Consider the following 17,274-nt stretch of genomic DNA (forward strand, 5'->3'; position numbering starts at 1 on the left):
GTGTGTGTGTGTGTGTGTGTGTGTGTGTGTGTGTGTGTCCCACACACACACACACAGCTATCTCAAAGCTTGTCTTACATAATTTTTGTATTGGCAGGCAGTCTGATAAGCAATGGTAAGAAGCACTCTTGATCAGCGTATCTTTGAGCTGACCGTATATTGCTTCCAATTCTTTCCATGTCAAGGATATTGTGGTTCACAGGAAATTCAAGGTGAAAACAAATAATAATAAAAAAAGGGGGGGTTGACCTCATTCTTTGGCCTTGGTCCCAGGCAGGTGCTATAGGCCTACATGTTCAGAGGTGTCCTCCTTAACCCTACCTTCTCCAGCTTTGGCAGAGGCCACATCTCTGGCAGCATCAACATTCCCTACAGCACAGTGTTCAGCCCTGACGGGGAGCTGGTGCAGTGTCCTGCAGCAGGAGTCCTCCAGAACTACAGAGCTCGTGTCATAGTGGTCATTAGCCACGCCATGAAGAGTGCTGCTATGGTGAGAGAAAGCAGTGACACACACATACACACACACCATTGTAACATGCAAATATCATCATACATTTTGTTTTTATTTTGTTGCAGTATGCTTTGTATTATCTTAGTCAAATAAACATTGAGAGAACAGTAGTTAAGGACGCAGCCGTGCTTCAGGGATGGCAATGTGGATCTTGTAGGCGGTCCACCACTCTCATATACTTTTGTAAACACAACCATGCATGAATTCTATTGACTCAGGTCATCCCTTTACTTTTCACTGTAGTGTCAACATTTTCTGATCCCAAAACCAGATTACACATTTTCGTGTAAAATAAATTCTCACCGTCGCTAACATTGCCACACCTCCTACAGTTGAAAAAGCAGCAATAAGATAAGCGTCTCACTTTCACCATCAACACACAGTTACATTATTGGTCCAGACAGAAATAACCGAACAATTATTTGGTATACTGTATTCACCAGCACTCTTGCTGCATCCAGATGTCTGCAGTGATTTAATGAAGCAGAAGCTTTTCTTGAAGTCTAAAGCAGCTGATTTAAACTCATATACTCGCTGGAGACTGTTGAATTAAAATGCTTCATTTACATTTCAAGCAACAAGTTGCTTTGTGCTACCTTATTTAAATGAACCCCCCTCCTGTTTGCGCCTCTCCTCCCACCTGTGTACCATTCACTAAGATAGGATTTTGCTAAGACACTAAACCCCCATATCTGGACCTCTGTCTTGTTGAATCCACAGCTGTCTGGAAATCCTGAGGTAGTCCTGTGGGTCTGATGTACGCTCAAATTATACTCTTTTTCTAAAAGACACTAGGACGTTAGCCAAGACTGAAACGGTATTTTACATAAGTCATTGTCTTTGACATGTCAGTGCACAAAAATAACTTTGCTCGTTTCAGCATTACAGAAGAGAGAACTCCAGTATGTATATTGATCATTATAAATTCTCTCTTCTCTCCTAGTGCTATCCTTAGAATAAATTAGCCAAACGTATTTAAAAGCTCAGCAGGGATATTGCTTCAGGCAACATCCCAATTTAAAAAAGATGTCCTCCTTCCATATGTTCAAAAAATTGTAGTTCTCCTTAATTGAATTACTGCATTTTTTTGTGGGGAAGCAGCTTCTGGAAGATCTGAGTTTCTAACCTGGTTGCAAGAACCTTTACAAAAAATGACTGTTTTAGAGTAATGGAAAAATCCATCTGCAGAGAGACTCAAATGCAAAAAGTGCTGGTCAAATCAGTGTTGATACAAAGGCAAAGTTATACAGGTAGTTCCTCATCATCATAGGTATGTGATATGCTGATTTATCCTCACCTTTACCACTTTTCAGTCATGCAGGTCACAAAAGGAAAGGTCAATAAATTGTGCTTAAATGCCATTCACTTCTCGGGTCCTACCATCAGTGGCATCATTATGAGCTTTGCGGCAAAGCAATGAATCCACTCACTGTGTGGTCAAGCTTTACTGTAAACCTTTAACATTTAAACCCCATTGGGATTCAGCAGTAAGCCCGATTCTTAATGCTCAGTTTTAATGTGGGCTTTTCTACGGATTAATCTAAGAAATATTAAACTGTTGAACAAAACAGAGTGTGTGTCCAGCAGCACAAGCAGACAAATAGGTTTTGTTGTCTGTTGTTGCTTTGTGATAGACACACAAATGAAATACAATTAAATCAATGTATGAATCAGTACGTGAATCAATGTTCTGTTTTATTAAATGTTGTTGTCTTAACACTAAAGAAATCTCCCATGCTTGGTTGATGGATTCTTTTTAGTTTTCATAAAAAGAGATGACAGTTATTATCAGATAGGGGAGAAATGAATACCAAGATAATAATCACATGTAAAATAATGTTTAGTCCCATAAACTTTGTCCCCTTTTAGGCTTTACCTCATACAAAAGTATTTTTTTCCATAACTGTATTTATTAATGTTTAATTGCTACTCACATTAAATCAATAGAACAGCACAATTATGTATACAATCATATCACAATACCATCCCATATTGTCAATAGTCACTAAGTGTTTATATTTGAATAAGAACGGAGAATTGGAGCCTCGCTCTGATTGGTCAAAGTGTACATGAGCGGTACACTTTGACAAATCAGAGCGAGACTCCGATTCTCCGTTCTTATTGGCTGTTGGGACTGTCCATTCACTTTGGCACCGACGTTGTTGGTGTAGAGCGTGTCAGGGAGGGACCAAAGAGAACAAGTGGAGCGGTTGAGGTATTTGGATTCGAATCTCTATCCCAACTGCTATTTTCTCCCCAAATCATATACCCCAGCTTTAATTTTAATTTCACAGTATCTGTCAGTGCGTTTCCATGGGACAACTAGATTGGATTAAGACATATACCAAACTTGCCGCTAGAACGGACCGCGTCACTTGTCTGAGTATACATGGCCTTTCAAATATTCGATAAATGGCCGTTGCATAGCAGACTCCACTATGCTAGGTGGCGCTGTAGCCCTTTCAACAAGTGGTTATAGATCCATGTCCGGTTCCTTTCCGGCAACAACACTACTTTTTATTACGTCGTCTCCTTCCACTTCCTTGTGAAATCCTCCGCAGGGATTCTCGAGCAAGCGCAGAACGCAAACTCCGATATGAGATATGCGATCCTGTATACATGCAGGTAGAATGCCGACTATGAACGAGTTATCTAGCTGTTCTTATCCGACTTTGCTTGTCCATTAATTTGCCTATTTGTGTGCGAAATAGATCGGATAAAGGTGTTTTCATGCATTTTACAAGTCCTGTTGAAGTCTTATTCGTTTATTTACCCGATTATGAGTCTGCATATAAACGCACTGTATGAAAGATCGGAATATCCTTAAAGGAACAGAAAAGATATGTTGTGTTTGATTCCTGACATTTAATTAAAGCATTACATCTCAGATTAAATCGCTGCTCTTGTTCATACTGTAGGCCTATATTGAATGACACACCTGAAGTTTGTTCTTTCAGTTTTCATAAAAACTGATGTATGGGGGCGCCCTTAGCTCAGTTGGTAGGGCGGACCCGGGTTCGATTCCAGCCCGTGGTCGTTCTCTGCATGTCACTCCCCTCTCTGCCCTATTTCAACTCTGTTTCTACACTATCAATAAAGCATAAAAATGCCAAAAAATATCTTTAAAGAGAGAGTGGCCTAAGTTGTGCATTTTGGAAGTTGTTCCACCCCTTGTTTCTAGAAAACCGTGGAAGAAATTGGAAATGTGACCACATATTTAAGAAGAGCCATCCATTTGACTCATCCTGTAAAGAAGGGAGACACAAGGAATAAAATATAAGCACATTTAAGCTCAAAAAACTGTGTTTTGCCTTTCAAAGTAAAATTTCCATGATCAAGGTGTTTTGATTATTGTGTCTGAACAATTATAGACAAGTTTGAAAACATTTGACACATGTTTTAGTACTTTAGTATGCTACATTTTGAGTCTATACAGTTAGCACGATGTCAGCCCTAAACTGCTGCATCATGCTTATTATCCAAAATTCTGGGGATGGGGTGATTTGTGCCAAAGGGCCTGGTTGAGTTATAAGTAAGTAAGTAAGTGCAATGTATTTATAAAAGCACATTTATGACAGTTTGCACTGTCCAAAGTGCTGTACATAGTGCATTCAGTAGGTAAACAATGAAGGTAAAATAACAATAACCAAAATAAAAGACGTAAAGCCCATACATCCACATAAACACAGATAGTAGTGCAGAGGTAAGATAGTTAATGGGGAGGAAACACCAGGGTGTACATATGGGTTTTGAGCCTTGATTTAAAGGCAGAAATGTAGGGGAATCACATTTGTCAGGTGGCAGTTGGTTCCACAAGCACGGAGCAACTAGTGCAAAGTACATTTCTGAGAGTTGTGCCAGTGGCATGGCTGTATACGCTGGTCACCAAAAGAAAGTGATTGTCTACAGTAGCTCAGAAGAGAGTGACATCTCAATTCCACTTAACGACACCACTGATGAGAGTTCAGATGGCCAGAAAGATGATGATGGTGACTTTGTCATTGTGAGCTTTGCAGGTAAAACCATTAGATCTGCTAGGCCTTGTTTAAGAAAATTGTCCTTCAATCTTTGTCAACTATTTACTTTATTTACTTTAAATAAACCTTAAATAAGTAATTGTCTAATGGATTTGTCTTGCATTACAGTTTATGAGATATATAGCAATGGCACAATTCACCCCATGGTATTCTCTCCAACCGCACAACTTACACCACACCGGGGGCAAGTTGTGCATCAAGACAACTTTTTTTCCGAAAGCTATATTTCTTCAACAGTTTATTCCAGATCCAAAGTTTTTATTGCCAGGGATGCACAACACCCTGAAATATATGTACATATTTGAGTTGGAGACTTTACTGTCAAGGCCTTACTTTAAAGTCACTTTGAGTGAAAAGTTGCACAACTTAGGCCACTCTCCCCTATATGACAAAATCTTACAATCACAAACAGTGGTTTTATCATCAGATTTCCTAACATCGTAGGGTGTAGTGAAACCACACTTAGTGTGGACACATAATGTCTCACATATCACAAGTCCAATAATAGGTCTGTTCGATTTAACCATACATACTTAATGATACCTTCATTGGTCCTTTTTTGTTTTATTTGTTTAAGTTACAGCAATTTATTTTAGTCTGATGTTGTTTTTTTGCTCAGACTGTGAATTAAGTTTATAGTAAAATTTGAGTCTGCAGTTGGAGGTGTTATAGAATTGTATTGCATTTAACAATAATTACAGAAAGACAAGATATTATGTTCACCACAAACATTATTAATGCAAAATTGTTTGTTCTCCCCCTTTAATTTTCCCTTTACTTACTCAAAGTCACACTCAATTTGTGTCGTGTCAACTTTGACAGTTTCATACCTGACACATTAAGCAATAAATTACACATCTTACGTCAATGTGGTTCCTAACGACTGCTTTTGTGTTAGGACTTGTACAGAACTCAAGGTAACCTCATAAGAGTGTTAAGTTAGGTGAGGTGATAACGTGCTATTCCTGAAAGTGCGTGGGAAATAAGTGTATTGTTGTTTTTTTCCATTTCTTCCCAGTTTGCAACACACCTGACTAAGGTAAATTTCCCACGGGTTTGTATCCTGGATGGAGGGATCAACAAGCTGAAGCCCACTGGCCTCCTGACTGTACCCTCCCCACAGATCTGACCCCATCAGGCCTTCACATTGACATAAGGAACGAGTAAGGAGACTGCATATTGCGTTTTGTGCTCATACAGAAGTGGAGGGAAAGCAATGGTATCATTGTATTTAGACTTTTTTAACTGTTGTGCGAAATAGATAAGATTTAAGAACTGCTGTAAAATAAACCCTTTCCTATACCAGTCTGATTTGATAACCCACTTATACTGATCATTCTTGTCTGAGTCATAAGAACTGATGGTGATACTGATACTGGTGTATGAAAAAAATCTTACAGTTACAAACAGTGGTTTCGTCAACAGATCTCAGTTTCACATGGCACAGGTCCAATGACAGTTATTTTTGTGAAACCACACTTAGGGCGTATTCACACCTGCCGTGTTTAGTTCGCCTGAAATAAACTCAGGTGCACTTCCGCCTTCGGTGCGCATCTTTCAGGCATGTGTGAATACAGCAATCGAACTCGGGGGCGGACCAAACAAGCGCTCCGAGACCCAGCTGAAGAGGTGGTCTCGCTGCGCTTTGGCCGGACTCGATCCGACCTAATTGCAGGAAGCACTGCACCTTTTCATTATTTTCTTTTTTAATAAATCGCTATGGTAAAGTGTTGTTGTCGACATTGTTAGGAAGATTAGTTGTGGTGTGACCGGGAGCCCCGTGCGAATGTATTACATTTGATAGAGAGGACGTGTAAAAATGCTGATGTGTTCAGCGATCACATGAAGGAGAGGTGAGCGTCTCCTGCACAGTGCCAACAGACTGTGACTATTTTTTTATTATTTTAACCCTTATATCAATTATATATTTTGCAGTTTTCACTTCGTGCTGAACCAGCATTACGAAGCAAAACCACACGTGATCTGAGGTAATTCATTCATTGGACAGACATTTTGGGGTGGAGAGAAGCAGGAAGCATGAAGTAAAAACTGCGAAATATATCATTGATATAATATGGGGTTAAAAATAATAAAAAAGGCCTACATCTAGCCTATAAATAAAGAAGAAAAACATCAAATTATTGTTGTTTCATATGGTTATAATATGTAGCCCTATGACAATGCCACGTTATGTAGCTTGTAGCCTACGATGTGAAACATAATTTTTACTGTATTTTTGCTGCTGGACGTGCGGCTCGCGAGAAGAATAGACTCATGCCGACACTCAGCTGATTTAGCTGTGTATCAGGTGGATGTCAGTTTGGCGCAGTTCAGCTCCAAACTAACACGGGGATAGTATTGACGGTCGAGTTAACATGGCAAGAAAAATAACACACACTTCATGCAAAGCGCAGCGTGAACCTGTTGGCACTCCTTCATCTGATCGCTGAACACATCAGCATGTTTACGCGTCTCTATCAAATGTAATGTACTTTCCCATAATGTGAAGCCGACGGCGATGTATTAAAAAAGAAAAGAAAGAAAAGGCACAGTGCTTCCTGCAATTGGGTCGGTTGGAGTCCGGCTGAATTCGCACAGCAGAATGCGTTTGGAAGCGCACCGAGACCACCTCTTCAAGCGGATCTCGGAGCGCTTGTTTGGTCCGCCCCCGAGTGCGATTGCTGTATTCACACCTGCCTGCAAGATGCGCACCGAAGGCGGAAGTGCACCTGGGTTCATTTCAACCGAACTAAACACGGCAGGTGTGAATACACCCTTAGTGTGGATACACAATGTTTCACATGGCACAGGTCCAATGACAGGCCAAGACAGACCCACTTATAATGATCATTCTTGTCTTACATTAGGTTGTAGTTGCTTTGCACTGATACATTTAGCTCTGTGACTAATATAAATATCTTGATGTGTGTTGTCTGTTCTGAGCCAGTTGATCTAAGGAGCTTTTTTTTACACTCAGTGCGTTCTTTATTAGGTATACCTGTTTGATCTAGTGCAATCCAATACAACTGTCAAATCTACTTTTACGACGTCTGGTATGTTATAGTTCATAGTTATTGGTGTTGTTATTGACTGCATTATATTCAGATGGGTTTCTAATATTCTGTCCCCTTGTGTATGTCAATAGGAAGGACAAACGCTTAGAAACGATTCACAATGGATTGAAATCTTGACTGAACTTAAAATACGACCTCAGTGATAAACTTACATTTGAATTTACACCTGTATTGCATTGCATTGCAATCACATTGCCGCTGAATGTATTATTTGAGTGATGAACAATTAAACTACAGTTTTTGTCCGTGTGTTCCATTTCAATGAATTGTCTCTCTGCTGTATGTTTTTGCCATGTTACAGAAATCTATCAGGTTATATTTGTTTGTAATAAAATCTGATTACTCTGGACAAATTGTGTTCATCTGCATCTTTTCTGAATAATTTTGGTTGATATTAGAAACAAAAAAAGTAATTAATTTGATTAAATAAGAATTATTTCATATTATACACTGCACAAAGACATCGTTATTTGCATGATCATCCTGTTGTGTTGTAAGAGCTGTAATTGTTCATACATGCCCAACATTGCATCACCAGAGCTTACTTTGTTACGGACTGGACACTCCCACAAAACTCTATGTATATAAAGGGGGATCGGTGGTGATAACTTTCATGAAAAATGCAGTTCATCAAAAAAGAAATGATTTGTATCCCTAACAGAGGTAAGAGATGCTTTTTGAAAATAGTTCAGTTAGCAACGGTTAGACTAATATGGGAGAAAAGACTAATTTAATATTAGTTGCTATAATGCCTTTTCCCAATTCATTGTATAATGTGTTCAGTATTTTAAATTTTGTTTGTTTCTTTTTTTGCACTCATATTTCAGTGCTCAGTGAATTGTTAAATTGATATTGTCTCCCCACCAGGATTCTTCTGCTTTCTATATCGAAAATTGCATTATAAAGTGACCATACACACTTCCGAACGTGTCAATGCCACTACGTTTAACAATGTCTACATTAAGCTGGTGGGCACAGATGGGAAGAGCAAACGCCAGTGGCTCAAGGGCTTCAGAGGACCTTTATCTTTCATCGGTGGATATGTACGTTTGATACATCTCTCTTGAAATGTTTAAAACACAACCTCCTACATTAGATTATAAACACATTTAATAATTAAGAGAAGCTGATGTTAATGCTCTCAAAGAATTGTGCAGGTCTAAAATTCTTCAACCAACACCTTTACATTCAGTATTTGCGTGCTAATAATAGGGATGTTACTGCTGCTTGGTTGGGAAATACAGTTTTCTCTTTTAAAAATGTTTTCAAAACATTTCTGTCATTACAGTGCTACTTCGCATTGTGATTTTGAATTGGTCTCTGCATGTCTTTGCCAAATAAAGGCACTTAAATTGCAATAAGTGCAGCATAAACCTTGATCTGCACGATAACCACTTCAGGAAGAAAGAAAAAGTCTTAATTCTCATAAAATTATATTGTATAATAAAACTGTATTTGCTCTTTGCTTTTACTTTTCACTACCACTGGCTTACACCTGCAAACAATTAGAGCACAGAGCCTCTCTCACCTTCTTTGTGTCTGTCTGCAGGAGTCTACTTTTGATGTGTCCTGCCCAGTTTCCATTGGAAAGCTGTACCTGATAGAGTTGGACAAACAGCAACTCCTACTGGCACCTGGAGACGCCTGGTTCCCTGCCAAGGTGGAAGTGAAATCCCCTGAGGGAGACGACTACATTTTCCCCATCTACCGCTGGATCACTGGCAGTGAGGTGCAGCGCTTTAGAGAGGGAACAGGTGTGTATACCCAGGGGGCAAAGTGATTTTATGGACATGGAGCGTTGTTAAAGGTTGTTCACCAAAAATGACATCTAGGACCAGAGCCGGCCCGAGGCATAAGCGAACTAAGCGGTCGCTTAGGGCCCCCGACCGCCAGGGGGGCCCCCTTAAAAAAAGATTTTAAACATTTTTTTTTTTTTTTTTTTTTTAATATTAACATCACATTATGCAAATATGAGTTATCATACAAAAAAAGGAATAAAATGTTTTGGTCTAGATAATTAATAGCCTAAAAATCTGTGAGGTAATCCGAAATTATCTGATCGTGTCACGTTCACATTCATGCACAGTGTGTATTGAGTTTATTTAAAAACAATTGGAAATGGGGCTGCCCTCAGTTTCCCATGCACTGTGTATGGTCTATAGCCTATTTCAGCCTCGTCTGTGGAAAAAAAGATAGCTGGACAAGAGTTCTTCTGCTTCGTTCCTCTCACTGCATTTAAATGCATTCATTATATTATAGAGAAATATGTCCCGTAAAAGAAAAAGAGCTCCAAGCCCAACCCAGAGGACCCTCCATAATATTTTATGTGTTCTTCTTCAAAAGCTTCTAATTCATCTGATCCAGTGTCTCCAAATAATTTGTTCACACAAAATTTCTCAGATTTAGCATCTTAATTTTCCTCCTACCAGATTCATGCATTTCACTTTAAAAAGGTTAAAAAAATATCCCGGGGGGGCATACCCCCGGACCCCCCTAGGAGGGTCTGAATTTCGGCTGTCTAATATTTTCGCACAGCTGCACAGTGGAGGCACTAGCGGAAAACACTGGGTGTGTGAATGATATTTCACAAAGATCTATAATTTCAGCAGCGCTAACATTGGAGAGGGGCCCCCTAATCATATTTCGCTTAGGGCCCCCTGAAGGCTTGGGCCGGCTCTGTCTAGGACCTTCCACGATCACAACCTGGGTGGACAACCTTGTCAACAAGCTGCTGGAAAGCTACAGCGGGCCGACATAGCAAATCAGAACCACTGTTTAAGTGAATGGGGGTGAATGGGGAATTTTTTGAACTTATAGATATCATTATGAAACTTTGCCAGTTGATTACTGACATTAAAACAACAACTTTTTGTATTACAGTATTTTCGAAAATGTTTAAATAAATATGAAAAATCATCAATATCTTACTAATGATGCGTACATTTGCATATCTGCAAAGCCCCAAAATCTAGATGTTGGAAGAAAACAAAGTCAATTTGTTTTTAAATTTTGAAAACAAAACAAGTGTCCAACTGCCTGAAGCCTTTCCTAATCACAGTTCAAATTTGATCAATAACCCATAGAAAATAATTTTTTTACACAGTTACATTTCATGTGCTATGGACCAAAGGTGTCCTTTTGGAGTCTCCAGCTGGTATTTTAGGAAACGGCTAGACACTCCCTTGGAAAAAACAGTGTAAAAAATTCCTTTTCTATGGGTTATTGATCAAATTTGAACTGTGATTAGGAAAAGCTTCAGGCAGTTGGACACTTGTTTTGTTTTAAAAATTTAAAAACAAATTGACCCTGCTTTTGTCCAACATCTAGATTTTGGGGCTTTGCATATATGAAAATTTACGCATCATTAGTAAGATGATTTTTCATATTTATTCAAACTTTTTGGAAAATACTGTAATACAAAAAGTTGTTGTTTTAATGTCAGTAATCAACTTGCAAAGTTTCATAATGATATCTATAAGTTTAAAAAATTCCCTATTAGCCCATCCCCATTCACTTAAACTGTGGTTCTTTTTTGCTCTATGTCGGCCCCCTGTAGCTTTCCAGCAGCAAGTTGACCAGGTTGTCCACCCAGGTTGGGATCCTGGAAGGTCCTGGATATCATTTCTGGTGAACAACCTTTTACAACGCTCCATGTCTGTTTTTCCAAAAAAAGGGGTTTTGCCCCCTAGGTAGTATGTGGTTAACTGCCTAAACGTACCAGAAAGACCAGTTCTGCAAGGTAAGGCAAGGCAAGGCAAGGCAAGTTTATTTTTAGAGCACATTTCGGACACAAGGCCATTCAAGGTGCTTTACATAAGCAATAACAAAATACATCAAGTAAGAACAAAATACATCAAGCATAGAGCACACATTCAAAAAAGAATTTAAGCAAGAACAAAATACATCAAGTATAGAGCACACATTCCAAAAAAATAAATTATTAATTAATTCAAAATGAGAAATTAAAATTTCAGGTTAAAACGGAAAACAGAACGGTCTTCAGACCTGATTTAAAAGAGCCGAGTGTTGAAGCGGACCTCAAGTCCCCTGGAAGTTTATTCCAGAGCTTGGGTGCATTAAAACTAAAGGCTGCCTCTCCCTGTCTGGTCCTTACTCTGGTAGACTATAAGGAAAATGTGAAAATTGATGCAACTATAATGTATCTACAATTTTTAAACCTTACTTTGGTTCTCAGCCCTCAGAGTCTTCGATGACAGCCATCATCTTGGCGAATACGCTCGGAAGCAGGAGCTGATACAGCGAGAGAAAGACTATCGGTGAGAGATCAGAGCTTGTACATGTTTTTAGCTTCATGCACCCCAGAGCTAACCTCCATTTAAGCCTGCTCCACCTTTGGTTGATTATATCCTTGGCTTATGGTGATAAATGAACCACCATGTGACAATGTAACACCTGCCAGACTTTATTGAAATATATTTTTCTATAACAAAGAGTGTTTCTCAAAATAATTATATTGAGCACATGAATTCATATCAAGTATTTTGTGTTTGCATTCTGTAAATTAAAACTGCAGACATACTGATCGTTTCTCACCACTCTGCTCTTCTCTATTTTATCCAGCTGGGATGTATATCAAGAGGGAATACCCCACAACATGAAGGCAGACAGCCCTCTGTCTCTGCCCGCTGAGGTCAGGTTTTCCTTCACCAAGACTACAGAGTTTGCCTTCACTGCAGCCTCAGGGTGAACTCCTCAAATTATGTCAAATATGTATCTATGTACAGTATGTATTTACTTGCTTTCCTTTCTGCCTATGAAACGATTTGAGGCATCATTGATGACGGCTGCTGCGCGATGCCACATTGTATCTCCTGCCTGATGCTGCGTCACGCAGCATTGTTACTTTATCTAATTTTCATGGCGTGCGCAACATAGAATGCACCGTCATTGGTTCAAATACACATGAGGTGGGTTTTGTTGATTTTTTAAGACCACGTGACCACCCAAAAAATATGTGGTTTGCCGAAAATCACGCCAATCAAAACATTTATAAATAAATAATAATAAAAAAAATATGCCAGCTGTATCGGCGATAGTGTATTACAGAACAGTTAGTGGCGTTCGGAGCGCAGAATCAAGGTCTACTATAGGCTACTGACGAAAATCACACAACACATTGCATCTATTTATTAACAATATTTATGAATTTAGGCTATATTTTGCTGCTCCAACTGAAATTCAGCCCAGACAGGCGATAGTTAAGTTTCAGTTTCGTTTTCATCTCCGTGGTATACAGCCGTTTGGACCAGCTGATCGGCTCCCGACAGCAGGACTCAGTCTGCGTTCCAGTTGTACTGGGAAGTCGGATTTATGGTGCCAGTGATAACTGAACTAAATAATAAAATAAAGCTATCTTCTCCTTCCTATATCTGTCTATCTGTATCCCTCCACTGCACACTCAGTCACTACTATCCATGCTAAAAGGAAGCAGGATTATAACCTCGTTTAGCACATTATTTTTAAATATTTTATATTATTTATAAAAAAAATTCTCCCCCATCTAATTTTGACGATTTTTAGAAAAATGTGTTGGTTTGTAAGCGCTAAGGGAGAATGTTTAAATAAAACCTGTGAACCTTAACTTTTAAATGTATTTTATTTCATGTTTCTATGTGCTACACAGGCTTAGATATTAAGGTTTTGGTAGACTTTACAATTCGTACTATTTTTTCAGAAAACCCTCAGGCATTAAGGACATGCATCCTAGATTGCCATAGTCATCAATGGTTTAATGTTCTATAGACTGGCTGACCTTCAACTATCGGGCCTAGCTGAAAGCAAGGAGAAGTGGACTGATATGGATTCAATAGGCGGGGTGTTGACCACCAAACGAACTGACATATCAGGTAGGTAGTACCTTCTATTATGGTCCTTTAATGAAATGCTTAATATTGTAGGCAGAGTTGTATACACTTGATTGTTTTTTTTCAAATACTTAATGACAGAAAAAGTTTCCTAGTTGTAAGCTTTGCTCATGGGAAAACTAGTCACTTTTTCACATTGTAAAATTCACCTGCAGTGTACAAATCAGCTAATATCAGTGGTAGAGAATGATTTTCCAACTTTGAAACCGAATGAACTTCATCTTGGTTCTTTTTTCAGACTATGTCCAGGAAAATTGGAAGGATGATGCGTTTTTTGGCTACCAGTATCTAAACGGTGTCAACCCCATGTTGATCAGACGTTGTTCGGCCCTGCCAGAGAACTTCCCGGTCACTGATGACATGGTGTTTCTCCGTGGCGGGGCATGCTTAGCTGAAGAAATACAGGTATTTTTTTTTTCTTTTTTTAACTATACTAGTTAAATGAATGAATATGTTGACTTTAAACTTCCTGACACTTTAACTTGACAGAGGAAAGCTACATTAAAAGCGAAATTTAGAATTTCCTGTTTCACTTGCACATGTTCACTGAGTATATGTAATGTGCAACATGAGTCGAAACATTCCTCCTTCGCACTGCTATTTCAAACAGAAAGGGAACATATTCCTGAGCGACTATAAGCTTTTGGATGGACTCCAAGGAAACATCATCAATGGGAAGAAGCAGTACTTGATGGCTCCCCTCGTGCTTCTCCACAAAACACCTGATGACAAGATGATGCCGATTGCTATTCAGGTGAGATAAGCACTCAAATATATCAATACAACAACAACAACAACAACAACAAAATCTAATATTATTGGATATTATAAACCAGACCTGCTATGGATGAAATGGATTGAATTAACCATATCTCGCTTGCTTTTCCTGCAGCTGAAGCAGACTCCAGCAAAGGACAATCCCATCTTCCTCCCTACTGACTCTGAGTATGACTGGTTGATTGCCAAGATTTTTGTGAGGAGTGCAGAGTTTAGTGAGCATCAACTCAATGTCCACCTGCTTCGCACTCACCTGCTGGCTGAAGTGTTTGCAGTTGCACTGCTGCGCAACATTCCCATGGTGCATCCACTGTACAAGGTACCTGCAAGGGAGAGTATACTGAACCTAATGTGGTGGTAGTTTTTTTTCTTGTATTTTACAAAGTTGATTAACAAAAAATACAGTTTCAATTTGTATATATTTGCAATTATTTCACCATGCTTAATGGTATGAACGCACGCTGACTTTGTTAAAAAGTAACAGTCCTACTAACAGAGTTCCCTCTTTCCCTCAGCTTCTCAAACCCCACACTCGCTACACTCTGCAGATCAATAACTTGGCTCGACTTCTTCTCATATCTGAAACTGGAGTTTTCACAAAGGTACGGAAAGACCAATGTGCACAGTGCACCACTGTTTAAACAGTTTTGTTACAATACCACACACAATATATTCCTTACATGTTTGACTTCTCCCCAGTTTGCAGCTTCTGGTGGAGAAGATATGATCGAAATCCTGAAGAGATCCCTGTCTTCCATCACCTACAGCTCTCTCTGTATACCAGAGAACATTGCCGAGCGTGGGCTGGAGGCTGTGCCAAACTTCTACTACAGGGATGATGGACTCAAGCTTTGGGATATCCTTCACAGGTAGTATAGGCAGTTTCCATTCAGTTGTAGTAACTATACTGTATTAAAGGTGCACTATGTAACTTTGGGTATGTCAGAGAAGTGACCATTTTCTAAGGTATAGGTTTAACTTTATATGAAAAAAGAAATTATCATTCTAAGATGATGACCATAACAATCGTATTACAAAGGAATTTACCCCTGCCGTGTGTATTTAACCTGTATAATTCAACTAGGAATGTCTTTAACAGAACGTATAAACATTTCTCAAAGGTTTGTGCATGGAGTTCTAAGCCACTACTACAAAAGTGATGGTGAAGTCCAGAAAGACTCTGAATTGCAGAAGTGGATCTCAGACATTTTTGAACAAGGATTCCTTTCCCAAGCATGCACAGGTGGGCTTTATAGAAAAAAACTCAATCCTTGATGATGTGCATATTGAGATTCCATTATGTCATCACAATGCAGAAAATAGGCCAAATGTACTCATCTAGATGATTTAATGTACCGTTTATTCTTTGCTATTCTTAGGAGTTCCACAGAGCTTTACCACTGTGGCTGAGATGGTCAAGTTTGTCACCATGGTGATCTTTACTGGCTCCGTACAGCACGCGGCTGTAAACAGTGGACAGGTGAATCCTTTTAATCAATTATGATTGTATTATTGATGTTAAATGGAATGAGGTTTTGCAGTTGTCTCTGAACCGGGGAGGAATAAATAAATCCTGCACAAAAAAAAACAGTCTGACATGACGTGGCTCCAGAAAGTATTAATCAGTCATGTGTCAATGATACATTCATTGCAGTATGACTATGGTGGCTGGATGCCCAACATGCCACTGTCCCTGCAACTTCCTCCACCAACCACAAAGGGGACAACAAGCGAGGCCACGATGCTGCAGACTTTCCCTGATGTCAACACAACAGCACAGGGCATGTCCACCGTGTGGCTTCTCAGCAAGCAGTCTTCTGACTTTGTGAGTGACCTAATGAAAAATAACATCACATCACATTTATATTCAAGTTGTGTGACATGGCAAGAGAAGCTAATAAAGTATAGGATAGAAGTATCCTATATTTGCCACTAAAAGGTCCTCCAACTGTACATTGTTTTGTCAATAGAGTACGTTTGATAAACCTTTAAATTTGTCTCTGATCCGATCAGGTGCCTCTCGGCCAATACCCAGAGGACCATTTCAGTGAGAAGATTCCCTGCGAGTTGATAAAGGATTTTCAAGGAGAGCTTGAAATATTAAGTTCAGTCATCGAAGTAAGAAACAAGAGTCTTGAAGTCCCATACACGTACTTGGATCCAACAGCGTTGGAAAATAGTGTGGCCATCTAAAACTCAGATGGTGGGACCTCCTCAGGTGTTGGCCAAATTCTGGTTTCTACTGACAAAAGGGAAACAATGGAAACAGTGGGAAGAAACTATTGCATGTGATCGTCTTATTGATTTTACTTTGGTCAACATGACTGTTTTAAATCCTGATCCAACCCCGTAATATATCTTTTTATTTCCTCACCAATTTTACAGGATATCTTATCAGAAGATATTTCAAATGTGAAGCTGTTTTATTAGTAAGTTGCTCAACAAAACATTTATCTTTCTTGAAAAAGTTTTCGTCTGCCGTCAGTGGCCTATGTTGTTGTACTTTTCTGTCTCCACACAAGAATGAATGAAACTGTTATTTAAAAAAACCTTGCAATGATGAACTGAGCAGCTTAATCCTAATGTGAACCTGTTTGTTCTGTGCCAGTTAATTGCCACAACAGTCTCGTATATTTTTATGAAAAAAACGATGGAAATGATTTCAACAACAAAAAATGCATTTCATTGTTATCAACATGTTACTGATGAATAAACTCTTAATCAAGCTTTTGTGCATGGACCTTTTGTGCAAGATAAACTAAAACAAACATGGTGCATATGAATATAAATGTGGCTAATTTGTCATTTCATTATCACAGCAAATCCCTCATTGAACAATGTGCCGAACCAATTTGATTAAACATATTTTTTCATGATGATCAAAAAATATTTGTGTTTGAGTATGGATGGTGGAGTGCAGATTTCTGCATTTAAGACCATAGTTTCCTTACCAAAGTAAAGTATTGGTTGTGTCTAATTAATAACAAGTG

General features: G+C 39.0%; 2 protein-coding genes across 3 annotated transcripts in view; both read left to right on the plus strand.

The window, feature by feature from the left end:
- The window catches only part of tbck (TBC1 domain containing kinase), a 40,648-nt gene extending 32,781 nt beyond the window's left edge, over positions 1 to 7,867 (plus strand). Inside the window, exons 25-27 of one of the 2 annotated variants that reach the window (XM_080030110.1) lie at positions 331 to 490; positions 5,567 to 5,711; positions 7,694 to 7,867. In XM_080030110.1, coding sequence (XP_079886236.1) covers positions 331 to 490; positions 5,567 to 5,677 — 271 coding nt within the window. In that variant the 3' untranslated portion in view covers positions 5,678 to 5,711; positions 7,694 to 7,867. Of the gene's footprint in view, positions 1 to 330; positions 491 to 5,566 lie in introns of both variants that reach the window. The other variant, XM_080030109.1, reaches the window with a different exon arrangement.
- A 313-nt stretch (positions 7,868 to 8,180) lies between these two features.
- LOC307252162 (polyunsaturated fatty acid lipoxygenase ALOX15B-like) lies at positions 8,181 to 17,010 on the plus strand. The gene is made up of 15 exons (XM_080029753.1): positions 8,181 to 8,285; positions 8,490 to 8,665; positions 9,172 to 9,376; positions 11,818 to 11,899; positions 12,204 to 12,326; positions 13,386 to 13,489; positions 13,746 to 13,912; positions 14,118 to 14,261; positions 14,400 to 14,603; positions 14,800 to 14,886; positions 14,984 to 15,153; positions 15,406 to 15,527; positions 15,664 to 15,764; positions 15,939 to 16,109; positions 16,298 to 17,010. The coding sequence occupies exons 1-15, from the start codon at positions 8,243 to 8,245 to the stop codon at positions 16,475 to 16,477; spliced, it is 2,079 nt and encodes a 692-aa protein (XP_079885879.1). The 5' UTR covers positions 8,181 to 8,242; the 3' UTR covers positions 16,478 to 17,010.
- Positions 17,011 to 17,274: the final 264 nt, after the last annotated feature.

This window comes from Ammodytes marinus (assembly GCF_949987685.1).
Source record: "Ammodytes marinus genome assembly, chromosome: 6".
Lineage (NCBI taxonomy): Eukaryota > Metazoa > Chordata > Actinopteri > Uranoscopiformes > Ammodytidae > Ammodytes > Ammodytes marinus.

What these genes read in the sequence shown, in the direction of transcription:
- LOC307252162 (XM_080029753.1), top strand. Translation starts at nt 8,243, where the DNA reads ATGCAGTTCATCAAAAAAGAAATGATTTGTATCCCTAACAGAG. An exon ending in TATCTTTCATCGGTGGATAT is followed by an intron (nt 8,666 to 9,171) that starts GTACGTTTGATA and finishes GTCTGTCTGCAG; the next exon opens with GAGTCTACTTTTGATGTGTC. An exon ending in CAAACGAACTGACATATCAG is followed by an intron (nt 13,490 to 13,745) that starts GTAGGTAGTACC and finishes TTCTTTTTTCAG; the next exon opens with ACTATGTCCAGGAAAATTGG.